Genomic DNA, 21660 nt, shown 5'->3' with positions numbered 1-21660 from the left:
CCTGCTGTTCTCGCTACTTGGAGTTCTCTCTCTCTCTCTGTTTAATTCCTATTCATTCTGAAGGTTGCTTCTCATGTAGTTCTTCCTCAGGGAAGCCTGACTAAGTCACATGTCCCATTTAAGTGCTCTCACAGACCCGTCGGCCTCTTTTCCATGCCTCCTATTACACTTACAATGTTATACTTCTGTGAGTATTTACTTGACTAGTATATTTCCCTATGAAGCAGTAAACACCATGAGGGCAAGGACAATGTTCCATGAGAGCCCCACTGCCTTGCCCTGTGTCTGAGGATGTCCTCAGTAGACACCTGTAAAATAAGTGCATCTTGGATTTTTCCAGCAACTGATACATAATGGGGTCCCAAAGCAGCCGGTACCTTCGCTTACAAGATGTATAGGAATGCAAGGGACCCTGGAGAACTATCTCCTAGGCAGGGTTGGTCTTTTTCTTTCCTTTTCTTTTTTTTTTTTGGTTTCCAAACTTGTTTATAAATGTGTACAGATGCTAAGTGTCCTGCCCCCATTCCATCCATACCCACCTCTACGTGCAGAAGGCTACTTACTGAGAGCATTTCCAGCTCTGCCAGGGTGGCAGCATGGCCTGTGCTCAGGGAGAGCCAGAGTGCCAGAGAGTTCATGGCCCTGGATGCAGCCCTCCACGGGTGGCCAACAGGGACCTGGTGGTTAAACAGCTCAACCTCTTCACCCTTGGTAACTCGAGATGTGCTTCTGCATTGGATGCTTGAGTCCCAGTGGGACTGAGCACTGGTTGCCCTCACGGCTTACATGCTTGATGACGCGCCTTTTTATTAGCTGCCTTCCACTTCTTATTTCGTTATCCCCCTCCAGTAGGGGAGTATAAAGCTCCCCTACTGGAGCTTTCTGGGATCACCTCCCAAATAAATCTACTTACACTGGAACCCTTCTCTTGGGTTCTGCTTGCAGAAGAGCATGTGATATAACCGTTTTTTAAAATGTACAACAAAGCATAAAGATTATTGCAGTGGCCATCCACAGTAAGAAAAGAACAGGAGGGGACAACACAGAGGGGACCAGGAGGATGCTGTGCATACACTAGTCTTGTATCACCTTTGAGAAACTCTCTTCACGTTCTTTGTTCCAATTATCCTGACCTGCTTTCCATTTCTTTTGATCATCTCTGGATAATTATATAAATTGTTTCTAAAATACTTTTTGCTTCCCCAAATTCTACCCATTCTTTTGTTCCCTCTTAGATACCACTTCCTTCAGAAAGCCTGCCCTGACCTGCCCAGGTTGGATTAGATACTTCTCAGTGTTTCCATGTCACGCCATCATGACATTGGACACATTGTGTTATAATTTCCTTTCATTTGTGTGACTCCCCGGGAAACCACAAATTTAACTGCAAGGAATGTGTCTATTTTGGACACTAAATAAGAGTACCTGATATGTATTTGTTGAATGAATAATAAATAATATTAATGACCATTTATAGGACATTCTTTCACATAAATTTTTTTCATTTAATCCTCACAATAGCTCTGGAGCAAGGGGTAGTATTATTATCACTTCCATGTCACGCATAAGAAAACTAAGGCACAGAAAGTCCAACTGGCCTAAAATTACACAGCTGATAAGTGGTAGAGTCAGGATTTGAACCCCAAACTTGATGGATCCAAATCACATATTCTTAAATGATAGAGATGAGTTCATGATTCAGAGTGAAGTCCTTTGGGGGAAAAATTGAGAAAGGTAAAAGTCCTCAGAATTTCAACTTTTGAGAAGGCCCTCACCAAACTACTACTAGTTCTGGGGAGAAAAGAGAGGGACCACATCAGAAATGGACTTTTGAACCAAGCAGACCTTGACTTACATCCCAGGTCCGTCTCTTACTGGTCATGTGACCACTTGGGCAAGCAACTCACCTCCTCTGAAGGTGGAAGTCAACTGCTGTTTGATTAGAAGCCTCGTTGGCTGAACTAAACCAAGGAGCAGATCACTGTATTTAAGAGATAAGTGATTTCGATTATTGGCCATTATTTTAACAAAGATTTGCCACTTACTCTCATGGGAAACGTAGGATTTCTTTTTACATCAACTCATTATAAGTTTTATTAGACAGGATGCATGAAATGTGAGTAAAAATAGTTTCCTAAATGACATTATTCGATACAACTTCTGTCTAGCTCTACAGTGCCAGGAAATTACTCAGTGCTGGAAGTCACAATACATTCAGAGACAAAAGCCATTATACTCCCTACTGGGCTGGCCCACTTCAACTCTGTTTTTCTATCTTTCCTTCTTTCCCTCTCTTTTATTTGTTGTCTGCTGCCCTTGAAGTTCAGCTGGGCCTCTTCTTTACGGTGAAGATTTTAGCTAAGGTAGACTAAGGCTAGACTCTCAACAACCTCTTTGGAAAGAGGAAAGAATAAGACAGTGCCCTGAATTCAGGTCCTCTTGCCTCTCCACTCTCAAATTAAAATTCTGTTCCAATTTAGTTGGTCAGGCAATTATCAAGTGCTAGGGAGGTGGACCAGGTATTGTTGTATCATTATTTTTTTGAAATGAACAAGAAAACTTAAAAGACATTGCAGTGGTCATTCACAGTAAGAGAATATGTGTATGAATGCTCTCATACAATGATGAACAGGGCCTTTTACCTGCTTCTTCTCTCCCACGCCAGGCACTCCCAGCCTAATAGCAGGTGTGATGTCTCCAGGAAGAGGAAGGAAGCCGTTTCAGTACCTTGGCCATGTTCCTTTTTCCCTTCAGCTCTTACCACTTCAGTGCACTCAAGCCCAGTTCTGTCTGCCAGCCCCTGCACCTTGTCTGATGACGCCCTCTAACTCTGAAGTGCTGGAGAATTAATGCTTCTCTCTCTCTTTTTCTTTTTTTTTTCTTTTGTCTCCATCCAAGGAAACTTTCTTGACTCAGTTATTTCATGAATCTATTTCTAAATATGTTGGCAATGTTTTCTCCAGTCATAGATACTCCACCATCCTCTTTCGTATATCAACAAATTATCTTCTGCTTCCAAATGTGTCCTTTAGGTCACACTTAAGAAATGATCTGAAAATTTCAGAAGCATGAAATTTGTAAATGGAAAACTTTAAACTTCTGCTCATCACTTTTCCTTTGGAACAGCATTTTGAAGTCTTTTTCAGAATTTTTTTCTCCATAGCTGAAATTTGCACTCCATGAGGGATATATGTGTACGCTGGGGTGGGGGGATTGTGGTTATTTAGCAAAGTATGGTGCTGGAGGGTTGTGATAGAATAATGGCCTCACCCAAAGATGCCCACTTCCTGTTCCCCAGAACCTCTGAATATGTTACCTTACATGGCAAAAGGGACCTTGCCAGAGTGATTAAGTTAGGGATTGAGATGGGGAGATGATCCCGGGTTATCTGGATGAGACCAATATAGTCCCAAGGGTCCTTAAAAGTGGAAGAAGGAGGCAGAAAAAGAGAATCAGAAGGAGGTATGATGAATGTCAATACTTTGATGTTAGCCCAGTGAGACCTGTGTCAGAGTGCTAACTGCAGAACTGTGAGGTCATAAATCTATGCTGTCTTAAGGCACCACCAAGTTTGTGGTAATCTGTTACAGCAGCAAAAGAAAACTAATACGGGGGCTATTTAGATTATGTTAGAAAATACTGATACGCACATTTTACATGATTGAGCAACTCGGAGCAGAGGTGACAATGTGCTAAAGCTGAAATCAGGTAACACCATGTTTTTTCTCAAAATCCTATAATAGCTTTTCATCTCGCACAGAGTGAAAGCCAAGTTCAGATGCTGGCCTCCAAGCCCCACATGATAGATGTCTCCATGTATTATCTGGCCTCATATTCCTCTACGCTTGCCTTCACTCCCTTCTGCTCAAGCCACACAAGCCTTTCTGTTCCTTAGACATATCAAGCAGGTCCTGCCTCAGGGCCTTTGTCTTGACCATACTACCTGTCCAAAAGCATCTTCCCTGGATAGCCACATTTCCCGTTTACTCACTTCCTTTAGGACTCTGATATGATGGGGCCAAGAACAGTGTCTGGCCATAGTAGGCCCTTAATAAATATTTGTTGAATGAATAAATGAATAAAATGATTCCTTTTTGCTAACTGAAGTAGCTCAGTTAGATACTACTGACCTACTTATCAAGACCTTATTATTTTGTGACACTGTATGCATTAGAAAATTTACAATTACATGTCATTTCATTGGTTCAGATTTTCTATTCAATTCTACAGGTTGGGCCATGTCAACAGTGCATTTCTGCATTTAACGATGCCTCTTTGCCATCACATTAAAGAATGAATTGATTTTAGGTTCTTCAATATATTTTTATGTGCTGAGAAAATTGGGAATACTAAGTTTCCCACTAAAGATGTATTCTGAAAAACAGCTCAATACCTTGAATATATGATAATTTCTAGGAAAGAGGACAATTATTTTAGGAGCATATCAACGCATCCATCAAACTGTTATTTAAATAAGTAGAGTTGGCATTTTATTATGCATTTCCAGTCAGAATAATTACAAAATGAATGCTCCATTTTGTGAAATTACATCAGTAACTCGAAATAAAAAGTATAAAAATAGTGGTAGGCCCATAGCTGGATCATAGGAAGAAATTGTGAAAAATTACTGAAAGCTATTTTAAAATCCTGGCATGTGACTTCATAGAATGATGGAGATTGAAGAGCCTACATATTTGTACCCAAGGACAAGAGATGTGAAAAACAACTGGTTGAATTCTTTTAGTGGAAATTGTAATATAATGTCCAACACCTGGGCGTCGGACATAAGGGAGTAGTGGGGACTGTGGTGAAACTGAAAGCTTGTTTCAGGGCAGCCACTACTCAACTCATATGGAAATGTATGCTGAGTTGCCAGATCTTATTTTTTGTGAGGATCCTAAAATGGAGATTTTTATGTAAACTCTTCTAATATTCAAAACATGCTGGACACCAAATGCATCTGAGAGTCTATAGTTTGTGACCCCAGGTTTAAGATAAAAATCTTCACCCAAACACACAAAAATAGCAAAACAGAACAAATGAATAAAGTCTTTCTTAGACTTCATTAGATCCTGACTTTACTAAATGTCCCACCTGCTGAGTTGATGTGATCAATTCATCTGTAATTTCAATTTCAAAAAGAGAGATGCAAATATAAGACAGGAGTAGTGGATTCAAGTAGAGTATTCCATACCTTAAGAAAAATTCCGTTTACAGAATTTCGAGGACTACAGAACAGCCCTAATATGTAATTTAAAATTTTCTAGTAACTACTTTGTTAAAAGTTTTTTTATTAAGGTGAAATTAATTTTGATACTATATTTTATTTAACTCAATGGGTTTAAAATATCACTAAAATATATAATCAGTATTTTTAAATATTAATAATATATTTTATATTCTTTTATTCACTTTAAGTCTTCAAAATTCAGTATGTATTTTACACTTAAACTGCATCTCAGTTCAGACTCGCCATATTCAAGTGGTTAATGACCATGAGTGGATGGTGGTTACCATATTGAGCAGCACAGCTATAGAAGTTCATTGTTGTTTTTCCAAATATTATTATTCATTTTTATTGGAAGTATCAAGTCTAATCATGGCTAACTAAGAAGCTGGAAATTATCTTAGAGAACTTTTTCAGTTTTAAGACACCCATCATTTATTCTTAGAATTTTAACATATCTTACATGACTTTTTGTTGGCAATAATAACAGTTTGGCTTTTATCCTGTTCCAGAGGCAACTGATTCTAAAGCAAATAGCTAAATTCATCAATTGAGTTTTTTTTATGAAATCAACCCATGCAACCGTGAGGGGAAAAAAAATCACTTATACAAATGTCTTGGTATTATGCATTCAAAATTTGGATAATTAATTTTTAAATTGTTGGGGTTTTTTTTAGTTTAATGTAATACATACTCATTTTTTAAAAAATCAAACAACGCCACAACTACTGAAGCCTGCGCGCCTAGAGCCCATGCTCTGCAACACGAGAAGCCACCGCAATGAGAAGCCCGCGCACCGCAACGAAGAGTAGCCCTCACTCGCCGCAACTAGAGAAAGCCCGCGCGCAGCAACGAAGACCCAACGCAGCCAAAAATAAATAAATAAATAGATGTCTTTTTTAAAATTATAAAAAAAAAATGTTATAGGAGATGAGTCTAAAGTTATAGATACCAACCTGGGGCAGCAACCAACACAAAAAGCAAATGAAAACAAGGCATCATTTCTTGAAAAGCCACTTACTTCAGCCCAAGCCTTCACTGACCACTAGGGAGTGGCACCTCTTGGTAAGGAGTCCTCTGGTGAAACATCCTGTCTCTGGGCGCCCAGTATACACCTCCTCGTGGCACAATTCTTGCTAAGTGATCTGTAAAGTGACACCCTCTTCTCTCAAATGGGCAAAAGCTCCAGTAAGAAGATTTTCTTGAGCAAAGAGAAAAAGTCCCCGATTTATTTTCCCCTACATGCAAAGGCCTCCCAAACCCTGGGGTGGCCAGAATTAGTGAGGACTCTTCATTCATTTTCAAAAGGATTCAGTTTTTAAATGATTGCACTAAGACACATTGTCCTGCCTTGTTCTATGTGTTTATCACTCCAAGATTTGGCCTAAGACTGAATGGAGAGTTTAGATAAAAAGATCTCTGGGGCCAGCACATAGGTGACCCACAGGCTAAATAGGACCTGCGGGCCACATTTTTAAATGCATGAAGAGCCTTCACAATTTGAACTCCAAGAGCATTTGATTGGTCCAGCACCCTACGGTTTACCACAGTTGCTGCGCCTCCCTGTTGCACCGCGCAGCTTCTCCCATTTCCCTGTCTCGGCCCATGAGCATTCATGTTTGCAATCCCAGACTCAGTGGTTTCAACCAATTGCTATCTGAATAGGAGTCACATGTTGTTATGGTTACCTAAATAGGCTTATGTGATCTCAGATATTTTCAATAGAAGGATGATGTTAAGAACAAGGGAGTTGTGTTTTGACCAAGCTTTGCCCTGCTCTGGCTTTTTAAAGGGACATTTACAAATGTCTAGGGAATGATTGTATGGGTTTTACTCCAAGCCATATCCCGTGAAGGAAGGTGGAAAAGAAAAGTAGCCATATGGGGGACTCTTTAATCAGTGCACTTCTCTCTAGCCCCATTACCCACTATTTAGTTAAACCACTCCAATCTCAGACTTGAGCTACTGGAACAAGGTGACTTCCCAGTCTAGTATCTCCCTCTGTCTTCTCACCACACCCCACACCCAGTTCATTTCAGCATGCTACCTCCTAAATATTTCCAGATTCCCTAAACGTCTACCTCACTCCATGCCTAACCACCAGCGTCTCCATCCTTGACCGATTACCTCTTCAGCCACCATACTTCTTCCTCTCCAATGCATTTTCCAAGCGGCACACAGCAATCTTTTTTAAAACACAAACATTAACGTTGCCTTCCTTTGTCACCTGTGTTCTCACTACCTTGGTCTCCTTCCTGTCCTCAAACATGACCTAGTTCCCACCTACCTCAGAACTTTTGCTCTGGTAATACTTTTGCTCTGTGGAATACTTTTCTTTGGAGCACAGATCTGACCATAGTTTGTGTCCTTTTTCAATGCAGCATGTCTTACCTCAAATGTCACTTCTTGGAGAGGCTTTTTTGATCACTCTGGCAGAAGCATTCACTTTCTGTCACTTTCTACAGTGTTCTCCTAGTTTTTTCCTAGCATTCCTTATCAGTGTCTGAAACGTTGTATCAATTCATTAATAAGTTTGGTGTCTGTGTCCTCCACTAGAGTGTCAGTCCTGGACAGGGATTCCAGTTGCTTTGTCCAGCGCTGGATCCTCACTGCCCGGAACAAATATGTACTGACTAGCTCCTGTAACCAAGCAGGACCCCATGAGGCTTTCCCAGAATAGAACCCCACCTGCCTTTTGTCTGTAGAAAAACTTTAGTCAAAGGATAAATTTAATCAGAGAAGTGAGAAAATGGGGAAAGAAAGGAACACAGTCAAGCAAGACAAAATAATAATACTTTGGCCATTAAACAAAGTCAAGGACCTTTAGTTCTTCCCCAGGGTCTATAGATAATATTCGGAGCCATGACCTTTGAGCTGTTCTGCAGATACTGAAACCCACCCCCCCAGGTGGAAGAAGTTAATTGTACGCTGCCCACAAGCACGTTGACCCCAGAGCTCTCACCGCAACTAGAGAAAGCCCGTGCACAGCAACGAAGACCCAAAAACAAACAAATAAATAAATTTATTTATTTTTAGAAATTTAAAAAATAAAAAAGCTGTTTATCCTCATATCCTTCTCCTTAGCCCTTCCTATTTCGTTGTCTCTCTTCTATACAGCAGATTTTTCTCACCAATTGTATGAAGAAATTGTGATGGATATTTTCATGTAATTTGATTTTTGGAATTCTATCACCTTATGTGGTGAGTTCTTCCAAAATGTAATTTTTTTCCAATTAAAAAAAATTCATAGAGACAGAAATGTTATTAGGAGTTCTTGTTTAGTGGGCATAGAGTTTCAGTTTTGCAAGATAAAAGAAGTTCTGGAGACAGTGGTGGTGATGGTTGCACAACATTGTGAACATACTTCCTGCCACTGAGCTGTACACTTCGAAATGGTAAATTTTATATGACGTCTATTTTACCACAATTTAAATTTTTTTTATTTTCTATTTTTAAAATTTTAATGATTGAAAAACCCTAATAGGGATTTCCCTGGCAGTTCAGTGGTTAAGTCTAGGAGCTTCCACAGGGATTCCAGTTGTCTTGCTCAACACTGGATCCTCACTGCCCAGAATAAATATGTATTGACTAGCTCCTGCAGGGGGCATGGGTTTGATCCCTGGTCGAGGAATTAAGATCCTGCACACCGCGCTGCACGGCCAAAACAAAACAAAACAAAACTCTAATTACTTTCCATTATTCTGAAGAGCCAGACCAAAATCTTTCAATTGTTCTGTAGGATCCAGCAGGTTTGGCCCTGCCTATCTCTCCAGCTCCTCAGATACATCCATCTCTTTGCTGCAGCCACCCTGACTATCTTGTAAATTTTCAAAGACATCAGACTCCTACCACCTCAGGGCTTTGGTACGTGCTGATTCATCTGCCTGGAGCAGACAGATCCTCGCAAGTAACTCTTTTATCTTGTTGAGCTCTCTGGCCCAATGATCTTATCAGGCAGAACTACTGCATTAAAATCTGCGTTTTAATAAGATCCCCAGGTAATTTCTGTGCACACGAAAGTCTGAGAAGCCAGCTCCAGATGACTGATGAGCGCAAACACAGCAAACAGAGTAATCCTTGTATCTCCCAACACTTCTAGAGTTTTCCTTCTTAGCTTCTAGTTAAGTTCAGACTGAAAAACTCAAAGCACCAGAGAAGGATGGGAATAAATCCTAGTGTCTGCTGCCACCTTGTGGTGGGAAGTTCAAACCCAGCCAGAATTTGCTCTTCTCCGGGAAATAAACTAGCAAATGTTAAAGGGAGCGGTGGACTCAACTTTCTCAGCCACGTGTGTTGAGAGATCACTACAAAATACGAGATATAATAAAATCGCCCTTGGAAGTGAACTGTGAGAAGGCCAAATAAAAACCTGACAGAGAGAGCATTCATCAGCTCTACTTGAAAAATCTAACAAAAGCTGGGATCATTGGAATTCCTATTGGTTCTGGTTCTGCCCTCTTAGGAATTCAAACATGCACACCTGACTGTGATAATCAATTGGTGTGTGATTATTTTATTACCAACCCAAATGGCAGTGGTTAGACAATCAGGTCACCTGTTCTGCCTCTGCCTTGCCCAGAAGTTCACAACAGAAAAGGGAATTTCCCACCGCTCTGTCAAATGCATCGCCATCGCTGGTGACCTCTGTGAAGTGGTAAACAGGGCCGGTCCAACAAATGATGTCTCTAACACCTTAAAGGGAATAAGGAAGCAATTCCAAAAATTTCCTACGTACTTTACCCCAGACAGCCCAGAAGTTAAAAGCGCCTCAGTCACTCACTGCATGATTTTGTTTTGAAGTTTGTGAGCTCAAGAGCTAAAGAAATCCAAAACAGCTACACAGGTGCAGTTGATAGCAATGGACCATCCCCACCTGTATACACCAGAGCCCTTTAAGGTTGCTTACGGAAGAGTTGGCCGGTACCGAAGATTTCAGCAACCCAGAAAGAGAAATGGCTCATTCAAAAGGAAAGGGATTGAAAGGTAGGAGACTGGGACTCATTTTCTTCTCTCTTGAGTGAGATTCTTTGGATTTTGCATTGACCAGTATTCACCGTGATGATTAGAAAAGGTAGCATCTCTTTTTAAGCGTTGCATTCAGAAATGAAGGCTCTATGGATTAGAGGAGGAGACAGCATTTATACACTGGATCAGAGAACCTAGTGCCACAACGGAAGCTTCATTTTGTGATTAGAAAAGTCTTCATTGTAATGGGGAAAACCTTTCCTTTCTACCTGAATTTGAGTTTTAATGTTGCATATTATACTAAAATAAGCAGACAGTAAGTTAATATGTCAGTCTCACAATTTTAGACAGCAAATACTATTATTCTGAAAATTCAGTAGTGCATTTTTCAAGAGGAGTCCATGAGCAATGCTCTTCCTGTTCCCTCTTCCAGCAGTTCTGGCTGCTGAAATACATGCTAATTGTATTTCACCCATGTGCACGCTCTGTAATGTAACCTAAAAACTGTCTTATACCTAATTTTTCTTGCCAATGGCAAAACCATGAAGACAAGCATGAAATACTCCAAAAATAATACATTTTAATTTGGAAAGTCAGTGAGATGAATTATTTTCCAATTTTGAGGGCAGGGTGTCTTCTTTCTTACCAGGTTCATGAGCAGTAGCTTAGATGGATAGAAATGAGGTGTTTTCATGAGACCTGAAGCCTCAGAGATCAGACTTCTGAACTTCCACAGGCAAAATGAAATTTTGCAGAGATTTCCACTTTCAGTAAGAAACAGGGGTTAAAAGGAGAGGCAATACAACCAAATAAATTCACAACCAACCAAGATACTTAAAAGCTTAGGAAAGAAAGGATTGTTTTCATAACAGCAATGGCAGCAGTTCTATCCTAGGCTCTGGAGCAAAATTACATTTGTTAATTATGTTATAAATAGACTGGGAATAAGGGTGGAGGGATGGGAATGGGAGAGGCATTCTAGAGATTCAGAAACTGCTTAGGGCAGGGCTTTTTATTTGAGGGGTTGCATGGACGGCCTTGGGGGTTCCTGAATTGTATTTCCATGTGTATGTGTATTTACGGTAGTAGAAACAGATGGCTTTATTAAAAGATTCTCAGAAGGGTCCATGGGAAATTAGTCTTGGCCTGTAAATGACCTTTGGGCAAATTAGAATATGGCACCCCTTCCTCAGGACACTTGACTGCCCTCTGCTGGAAAGTTATTGTATATTATGCTCAGCTATAATGAATGTGAATAATACCACCTTGTGAGTGTGTGTGTGTGTGTGTATGTACAACTAACATAACTCTACGTCCTTGGTCCCACAAGGGAGGCTGCTAGCCTATGAGGGCTCCCTTCTTTTGACCTCTTAGCTTGCACTCCCTTCTTGCCTTTTAAATTTTTTCCACACAGATCTGTTTCACATGGTAATAAAAGCTATCATTTATTGAATGTATTATCAGGTTCCAAGCACATAAATTGTTTTCTTTTATTTGCACATTCTTGAGAACGACATACCTATTTTCAAATGAGAAAACTGAAGCTTATAGATGTTAAATAACATGACCAAGATCACACAGTTAGGAAGTATGGTGCTGGTTTGAACCAAACCACTTAACTCCAGTGCTTGGGCTGAACTATTTAGTGGGCTGAACTACTTCTCCTGCATAATGACAGAGAAACTGAATGATTTAGGTTCAATTGAGAATAGTGTTTTTCTGGAGGTTGGTATTTTGCTACTGGTGGGACTTGACATAGTTTAAGTAGTATATGAAAAATGTTTTTAATAGTTATGAATTTATTTATATCCTCATTAGAAATATGTATTACATGTATTATAAATATAATGTAACATAATATAATATAAAACCTGGGATTTCACCCAGAGAACTGAAGATTTATGCTCACACAAAAACTTGTACACACATGTTTATAGTAGCTTTATTCATAACGGCCCCAAATTGGAAACTACCCAAATGTCTTCCAATGAGTGAATGGTTAGACAGAGTTTGGTACATCCACATCATGGAATGTTACTCAGCAATAAAGAGGAATAGAATATTGATAAACACAACAACCTGGATGAATCTCTGGAGAATTATGCTGAATAAAAAAAGTAAACCCCAAAAGATTTTACAGTTGACTCTTGAACAAAGCAGGGGTTAGGGATGCCAGCCATCTGCACAGTCAAAAATCCATGTATAACCTAGAGTCAGCCCTCCATATCTGCAGTTCCTTGGTGTCTAAGGTTCCACATCCACAGACTCAACTGACCTTGGATCATGTAGTACTTACGATTGAAAAAAATTTGCATGTAAGTAGAACTGCACAGTTCAGACCCACGTTGTTCCAGGGTCAACCATATGCTATATGATTCCATTTATAGTACCTTCTTGAAAGGACATAGATTATACACATGGAGGCCAGCTTAGTGATTGCCAGGGTTTAAGGAAAAGGTAGGGGTGAGTGGGAAGTGGGTGTGGCTATAAAACAAAGGATCCTGGTGGTGATAGAAATGTTCGGTATCTTGACAGTATCAGTGTCAATATCCTGGTTGTGCCAATGTATTTTAGTTTTGCAGGAGTTTGCCATTGGGGGAAACTGGATAAAGAGTACACAGAGAATCTCCCTGTATTATTTATTACAAATGCATGTGAAACTACAATTATCTCGAAATAAAAAGGTTAGTTTTTTAAAATGCCTGGGATTTTATAGATATTGTTGCTTTGGAGGAAACTAACAAAAAACAGTTAATGGAGGAAGAATATTAGGTAAATCCAGGGTATCATGGAATGGGTGATATTTACCTAGCACAGAGGATAACAACACAGACTTTGGGGTCAGATTGTCTGGGCATAAGTTATTTAATCTTATTTAATCTTCCCAACTTTTAATTTCCTCATTTGTGAAATGGAGAGGACAGTAGGAGGATTAAATTGTGTAATACATATGAAAGAACTTAGATGAGTGTTTAACACGTAGAAGTCTATTAAGTGTTACCTATTTACTAAAATATGTAAAAATGATGAAGATGCTATATGACTATTTGGAATTTTGGAAATAATGCATTTAGAATTATTCTCTCTAAATGAGTATTCTATGTAAATGCAGTGTTTATGGGACCTTGGAGACTATATTCTTTATTGACTACCCTATCAGACTCTTTCATCTCTCATCACTGTAGCCTGGGAAGCACTAAATCCAGCAAAAACTATCTCAAACCGTTACTGAAATAAGATCTCCAATTTGCCAATATGAGGTAATATAATTTAACAACCACAAACCAAGATTAAAATCTGCATTCTATGCTTGGTCAATTAAGTTAATCTCTCTATGTCGCAGTTTACTCATTAGTAAAATGAAGATAATAATATAACCTACCTGCTATGAGGATTAAATGAGATAGTGTCCAGAATGCACTTCTAGAGTTTGGCAACAAAACGCCAAGTAGTTGCTTTGGCTTTATTCTTCTGTGATTTGGGTCTTCAAATTTATTTTTTGCAACTGTATAATTTTTTCACATTTGCAGTGGATTTTAATGATTTAAATGATACCTTTTTTTTTAACTTTTCAATTTCCTTGATGCAAATTATTTTTCTTTTGTTCAGATGGCATAGAGCTGTGTCTACCAACTTAGTAAAACAAAATGTGTTGGTCCCCAAAGAGGAATCATCCAATGAGAGTGACATGGAATTTCATGAAAGCCAGCAAAATCAGAAAAGAGATTTGGTCAAGAAAGTGAAGACTTTTGGGGGGAGGATGCTGTCACACAAGTACAGAAGCAAGGCCAGCAAGTGTCAGCAGAGAGGGCTCCACTAACCCTAAGGAAACCCTCCTTTCAAATACGCAGAGCCTTCTTCCTAGAATTGTCAAGGAGCTTCCATCGCCCAAGTTGTTTACCAAACCAAGAATGAGAAAGCTCTCACAGAATGGTAATCAAAGGCAACATATGGTTATGTTGCGTCAAGGCCAAGAGGAAAAATGAAATTAGGATGGCTTTTCTTGCTACCCCAAGTATGGCATCTCCTGGGAGCCATATTCTGAAATGCAGAAGCTCAGGCCCCACCCAGGTCTACTGAGTCAGAATCTGCATTTTAGAAAGACCCCCAGGTGACTGATATGTACATGCATTTTGAAAAGCTCTGAATTAGATCATCTTTGAGGTCCCTCCCAGTCCAATTAATCAGTCGTTCTCATCAGTCTAAAGCTACTTTTCATTTAAATACAGATGCACACATAGGCATATGTATGTGTATATGCATATACACATACACATATATTAGAAAATCAAACCAAAGTGGGATTTTGTTTTGTTTTGTTTCTGGAGAAAGGAGTGAGGCAGACTTTCAAATGGCTACTTCTTTTTTTTTTTTTTTTTAAACATCTTTATTGGAGTATAATTGCTTTACAATGGTATGTTAGTTTCAGCTTCACAACAAAATGAATCAGTTATATATATACATATGTTCCCATATCTCTTCCCGCTTGTGTCTCCCTCCCTCCCACCCTCCCTATCCCACCCCTCCAGGCGGTCACAAAGCACCGAGCTGATCTCCCTGTGCTATGCGGCTGCTTCCCACTAGCTATCTACCTTACGTTTGGTAGTGTATATATGTCCATGCCTCTTTATCGCTTTGTCACCGTTTACCCTTCCCCCTCCCCATAACCTCAAGTCCATTCTCTAGTAAGTCTGTGTCTTTATTCCTGTTTCACCCCTAGGTTTTTCATGACATTTTTTTTTCTTAAATTCCATATATATGTGTTAGCATACGGTATTTGTCTCTCTCTTTCTGACTTACTTCACTCTGTATGACAGACTCTAGGTCTATCCACCTCATTACAAATAGCTCAATTTCGTCTCTTTTTATGGCTGAGTAATATTCCATTGTATATATGTGCCACATCTTCTTTATCCATTCATCCGATGATGGACACTTAGGTTGTTTCCATCTCTGGGCTATTGTAAATAGAGCTGCAATGAACATTTTGGTACATGACTCTTTTTGAATTATGGTTTTCTCAGGGTATGTGCCCAGTAGTGGGATTGCTGGGTCATATGGTAGTTCTATTTGTAGCTTTTTAAGGAATCTCCATACTGTTCTCCACAGTGGCTGTATCAATCAGCATTTGAATGGTTAACTTTGTCTTTTTTGCAACGTGGTGATGCTGTTTTGGGGGGGCCCTCATGAGTGATGACTAATGATACTACTACTATTTGCATTCTCCTCTGTAGCTTTTTAAAATTAATAGACCTTATTTTTTAGAGCAGTTTTAGGTTTACTGGAAAATTGGGCAGAAAATACAGAAATTTGTTCCCATATACCTCTCTCTCTACTTACCCTACCCCCATAGTTTCCTCTGTTATTAACATCTTGCCTTAGCATGGTACATTTGTTACAGTTGATGAGCCAATATTAATATATTATTATTAAGTATAGTCCATAGTTTACATTAGGGTTCACTCTTCGCCCTGCACACTTCTGTGGGTTTGAAAAACCTACCATGTAATGTGTCTCTCATTATAATATCATACAGAAGAGCTTCACTGCCATGAATATCCTTTGTAGGTTTCTAATACCCTTTATAGCACAGCATCCAGAAACATATAAAGTCCTTATGTATATGTAGGAAATTCAAACATACCTTCAAATTTCACATGGTTATAAGGCTGCAAGCCTAGTGGATACTTTTTGCAGAAAAAAAAAAAAAACCCTAAAAACAAAAATGATGGCTTCCAGCTGACTGATTGCCCTTTCAAACAAACTCTCTCTTCCGGAAAAAGCAGTCACCATTACAAGGATCCAAGCATCTAGCAATTACCTGGTATGGATTGACCTGCCTATTTCTGTTAAAAATAGCAAAGAGGACATGCTTATATACTGATGGGGCTGGAGTTGGAGAGTCCAGCAGAAAACAGAGGACCAAAATCTTCCCCTCATCCCATGCATTGGCTTATTTTCATCTTAGTTGGAATAACAAATCTCTGCACTAAGATCTTCCCAAGAAACTTGCCCATCCTTTAGGCTTCCACTCAAACATTCTGACCCTCAGATGTGAGCAAAAGACAGTTGCTCATCCCTGTTGACCCTCATTACACTTTTTAAACAAAAATTTAGTAAGTAATTATTATATGCCAGCCACACTATTAGGGATAGAGTAGCAGATAGAACACACATGGTCCCTACCCTCCTGGAGTTACAGCACAGAGGGACATTCCAGCATTATGCAGATAATTACCTCTGATGCAAAGTAGCAGCAGAAGGCACTATGGGTAGACATCACGGATGCTAATTTAGGGGAGGGGGCTCAGGAAAGGCCTCTCTGTGGAAGGATCAACTCAGATGAGATCTGAGGGACAACTAGAGTTAGATAAGGAAAGAGTGGTGAGAACAGTTTCCCAGGAAGAGGGGAGAACACTTTCAGGTTCCAACATCAAGAGAGCACTGGGCGTAATTAAGAAATTAAAGTAATCCAGCCAGGGAGAGGCTGGTGAATAAGGTGGTAAGGGTGTCTGTAAGCCATGTTAAGAAATTTTAACTTTTCCTAAGGGTGATAAGAAACCATCAAATATTTTCGAGCTGGTGATTTATATAATCTGATTGGCATTTTTTAAAGGTAGCTGAGCCTGCAGGGTAGAGACTGGATCGAAGGAGAGCAAGAAGAGATACAGAAGGAACAATAAACAGGCTCTTACATTCGTTCAGGCAAGGGATGGTAATAGCTTGGATGAGTCGTGGCAGTGGGGATGGTGAGATCAAGGGAGAAGTATTCATAGGTAGAAGTTGCAAGATTTGGGGGTGAGCTGGACAGTGGCAGGGGAGAAGGAAGGGTCCCTGGGTTGAGCATCTGCTTTGAAGGTGGAGCCACCAGTCACTGAGATGAGGAACCCCGGCTGCTAGATATGGTTATCAATGGACCTAAAGCAGCTGAGTTGATTTTAGGTGCTGCGCACAGCTTGAAGACGCTGAAACGGAACAAGCTGCAAAACCCTTTTTACAAATGACCCTGTCGATCCCTTTGACTACAGCAAGGAAAAAGCCTCATTTCCTGCCCTTTTCTGTTTTAGTAAAAAAGAGAGTAACCTCAAGTTTAGTGCCTTCTCCAGGCAATAACATGGTTTTGGTTTTACCATACGAGTCTCAGTGCCTATATTTATGATATTGGTTTTTGATTTATGATAGCGTTTTAAGTTTTCTTTATAAGTACATTTATTGTGTTAAGAATTGAATTGATAGAGAAAAATATTAAGGGCTCTAGGGTTCATGGGGTTCCTGGAATGTGGGAAAAACTATTAAGACGGTATGTGAATGGCTGAGCTTTGTGCCACTTTGCTGCAGAGTAGATTTAAACTTGGCTTTTGTCAACAGCAAATACTCAAGGGATTGTCTTACACATTAGAGGGTTACTTTTCCGAATTCCACAAGAGTTACAGGGAAAGGCAACAGAGGTCAAAACTGAAGTCTCAAAGACAGGTAACCACCTTGTTAAGATGGGTCGGTGACCATTGAGGTCATGACCACAAGAAAAGGCAAATGTTCAGGAGAAAGTGTAAGCTTCAGCAAAACAAATCCATTTTTAATTTTTAACCCCAAAGAAAAAAGCCACTGAGACCGCGTGTGATGCTGGCTTTTCAGGAGACTTTCAAATAGGGAGCATGTGTCTATTACTGTGATCCTTCAAGATTGTCTGTTTTTTTCTTCCCCTTCCCTCCAAGCAACTATACAACTTGATGTTGTAGAAGCAGAGACAGAGGAGATAACCCAAGGAAATACACTCCTCCGAGCCAGGAGAACCACCAAGCGGTTATCTGTGACATCCCTTCCCTCAGGACTGCAGAAGGTAAAATGCTAAAACAAACTCGCCTCTAAAGACTTATCAGTAAGTCAGTGTTTAGGGATGTTGTAAAAACCAAGTTCTCTGCCACTGCAAGTCCCTCATAATAAAGCATTTAAAGCTGCTACTTGTGTGTCTCCACTCCCAGAATTTAGGGCACAGAATGTAGACTTTCCAGTTCTGATTCCTCTAGTTCTGAGCTCAAACTGTCCAGCTTCTGCTACAATCTGGGCAACAGTGGCGTTTACAGCTTTATATTGACTTTGTCAGCTGTTCAGATATCAAGACTCATTAGTATATTAGCACCTGGCCTATCATGCATACATGTGGAGAGGAATTCTCTAGATCAACCCAATAGAATTTCTGCGAGGATGCAAGTGTACATTTGTCCAAAATAGTAGCCATTAGCACGTGTGGCCTTTTCAGACTTTGGAATGTGGCCAGTGCGACTGAGGAGCTGAATTTTAAAGTTTATGTCATTGTAATTGAAACTAGAATACAAATAGCTATATGTACAGTACAGACAGTACAGCACTAGGTGATCCAGGACTCTCCAACCCAAAGCTTGTACTTACCTGTACTTATCAAGCTTTAGCCTAAATTGCCCAGACTATCTTTTTAATAGAACCCTGAAATACTATCATTACTTTAGATATAATAAGCATTGACTTAAAGCTGACTGTGTTCCAGGCCCTGTTCTCAGTGCTTTAAAAATACCAACTCAGTTAATCCTTAACGACAGCCCTATAAGGTAGAGAGCGATAGGTTACTACAGTAAGTAGGATATTATTTTAGGGGTGGCAACGAGAGGTTAAGTAATTGGCCCAGATAATTGGAAGAGCCAGGCTTCAAACAGCAGAAGACCTGGCTCTGGAGTGCTTAGTCCTAATTACTATGCTAGGTACTAACTGCACTGTCCAATATGGTAGCCAATAGCCCCGTATGACTATTTACATTAATTAAAATTAAAGTCCATTCCCTTTGCTGCAGTAGCTACCTTTCAAGTGCTCAGTAAACATATATGGCCAGTGTCTGTTGTACTGGACAGCACAGATAAGAACATTTCCATTTTTGTGGGAAGTTCTGTCGAACAGTGCTGCTCTAGAGCGTCACTGCCAGAGCGCACCAATATTAGTTTTGAATTTTACCTCTTTTGTGCTAAGTTTGCACTTATCGTACTCCTATTATGTGCTGGGCAGTTTGGGGAGGCTATAAAGGTGATCCAAGGTCATGGTCCTGTTTGTGTGGAACTTATAGTTTGATAGAGGAGATGGACATTAAACTATGGTACTGTTAGCTCTCAGAATGTTCTCAAAAGTATATTTGAATTAATAGCCCACATTTCAAAATTAGAAAAATTCAAACAGAAATCTGGATTTTCAACTTCCTTTTGGAAAACAGGAGGAGTTGGCAACACTGGGCCCACAATTCCTGGGGCAACTGCAGCAGGCGCAGAGGCCTGCCCCCTTTGCAGGAGGGCGTGTTCTCTCCAGTTCACACCAGCCCCAAGTGAGCCTGTTTTGCAAACCCTGCCTGACCCTTCAAGGCATTTGACTTTTTAATAGTGGTATTCAACAAACACAGAAATAACTTAAGTAATTACCAAGTGCTTAATAGAAAAAAAAAAAGCCCCCCAAACACTTGGTTTTACGAGAGAGGAAAAAGAGGGGTCATACTCTGGACAGACTGGGGAAGATTCTGCCAGTGACACTTGAGCCTGGGTGAGCTGGCAGGGCAGAGCGGAGGTTCCGCAGACTCATTTGTAAACTCAGGCAAAGGGCAAGACCCAGATGTGGTCCCACATCCTACTTTGTGTAGCCCTCACAATAGTCCTGATGCTAATTACTAAGCACAAGGGGAAGGAAGAGTGAACCCAATAAGACTAAAAAGGGCATATTAGCCAGGAGCCATGACCTAGGAATGATTTCCAATAGCACAGGTACTTGTAACCAGCAAGCCAGGGACCAGGGGAAGAGTATCAGGCATGCAGCGAAAAGAACCCAGAGCTTTCTTTTTATGTTTGGAGACATGCCTGTCATGAAAATAAGGAAACCTGCAGAAACGAGACCAAATTAACAACTGGATCCAGTGATAATGAGCTTTCTGGGGCACTGGTCTACAACAGCCCCACACTCTGTGCTCAGCGGCTGCAGAAGCAATTTCTTCTTCTTCCCCTTACAAATGACCTGCTTTTTTCCTGACACTGTATTTTCTCTTAGAACCAGACAATCTCATTTCTCTGCACCCTATAGATCTCTTCAAAGCGAGCTCTGGGCACAAAGGAGATACCTGGGGGGTGGAGAATAATATGAATACGACCTCCAACTCGACGTTGTTATGTGGCGAATGTCCAGTTTATAAGAGAATGTCCCAAAGGTGAGAATGTTCATTTAAGCACTGTCACAGATATCATGTTAGCACTTCTTAATCTGATGTATTTTTGCATTTTTATGATAGTTCCGTATTCCTCAAAAAAGAGACCACGCTTTCCAGCATTCAAAAAAAAGAAACATAGCACGGAAAACATCCTCCGAAAATCAGATTTGACAGTAGGAAAGCTTCAAATGCAGGTAGTGGACAAAGGCTTTTACTTTGGTGTTTCAAAAGCATCAGAGGGCCAGGCTTAACTGAATGCACAGCCCTGCTTGACAGCGCGGATGTGGGATGAAACTAATGATTAGCATGAAGGAACGTTAGTGGGGGGCATTCAAGAGTGGCTACAGGATTGCTGAGGGCACCGAGGATGGTGCTGTGTGCCTAATAAATATTAAGTGAATTCAGTTAAAATGAAGGCACACACATGGGCTTCTTTTGAGAAGAAATCAGATCCTCTTTACCACTGGGTGGTAAATGCATGTTTTCAAGCTCTGTTTGCTATGACTTGAATTAGATTAATACTTTGGGACTTGTAAACGTCCAACAATTCCTGAACTTATCTCTCAGGAAAAACAGGCCACCTTTGGGTGTGGACAAGGCTTTCTAACACATGGTTTCATTTCTCTGTATCTGGCTGTCATAGGTGGATGACCTCATAGAAGCAGTGACAGATAAATCCCTGAAGCTATTGGCCCAAAGACACGCTGAGCTTCAACAGTGTGAGTTTCTAGGGGATGAAATCCTTCAGTCTTCCAAGCAGTTCCAGAGGATATCCAAGAGAACCATGAGGAAGTATAAAGTGAAAAACGTGTGTTTCCCATGTACTTGGTGCTGCTTCTGATTTTGTTTCTGACAGCGCAAAAGTTATGTTCATAGGGGTTCTTATCTTTTGGTACATAATCCTGAATAAGTTTCTCTTAATCAGTGGTGGCAGCGGGGGGTGGGGGGTGGGTGGGGGGGGGTTAAGGGGGGGGGTGGGCGGTAAAAATATTCTGCCCAGCAGTCCTTAAAAAAAGATCCTTTGGGAAAAATTCATTTTTAATTCTGAGTCAATATAAGCAAATTTTTGCTTCATAATTCTTACTAATAATGGAAAATAGAAATATTTATCAGGGCATAGCAATTCTGCAAAGAAATTTCTCCCATGAAATTTGCCAGATGAAATTAGAGGAAGCACTTAAAAGTATTTTGACACTTTCACTGTGTCTACTATTGAGCTAACTTTAAACTTTCGTTTTTAAAGATACGAGTTTGTATC

The 21660-nt window shown here is 40.2% G+C and overlaps 1 protein-coding gene across 1 annotated transcript; it reads left to right on the top strand.

The window, feature by feature from the left end:
* The first annotated feature begins 10085 nt into the window (after positions 1–10085).
* On the top strand, positions 10086–21243 carry C10H3orf49 (chromosome 10 C3orf49 homolog). The gene is given in 7 exon segments (XM_060163773.1): positions 10086–10210; positions 13802–13979; positions 13981–14125; positions 17908–18032; positions 20279–20300; positions 20484–20596; positions 21046–21243. Coding segments are annotated over 7 exon segments (906 nt in total).
* The last annotated feature ends 417 nt before the right edge of the window (positions 21244–21660 follow it).

This window comes from Lagenorhynchus albirostris, chromosome 10 (assembly GCF_949774975.1).
Source record: "Lagenorhynchus albirostris chromosome 10, mLagAlb1.1, whole genome shotgun sequence".
NCBI classification, from domain to species: Eukaryota; Metazoa; Chordata; class Mammalia; order Artiodactyla; family Delphinidae; genus Lagenorhynchus; species Lagenorhynchus albirostris.
The sequence above is the reverse complement of the archived record's forward strand: the minus strand, read 5'-3'. Positions and strand labels throughout refer to the sequence as shown.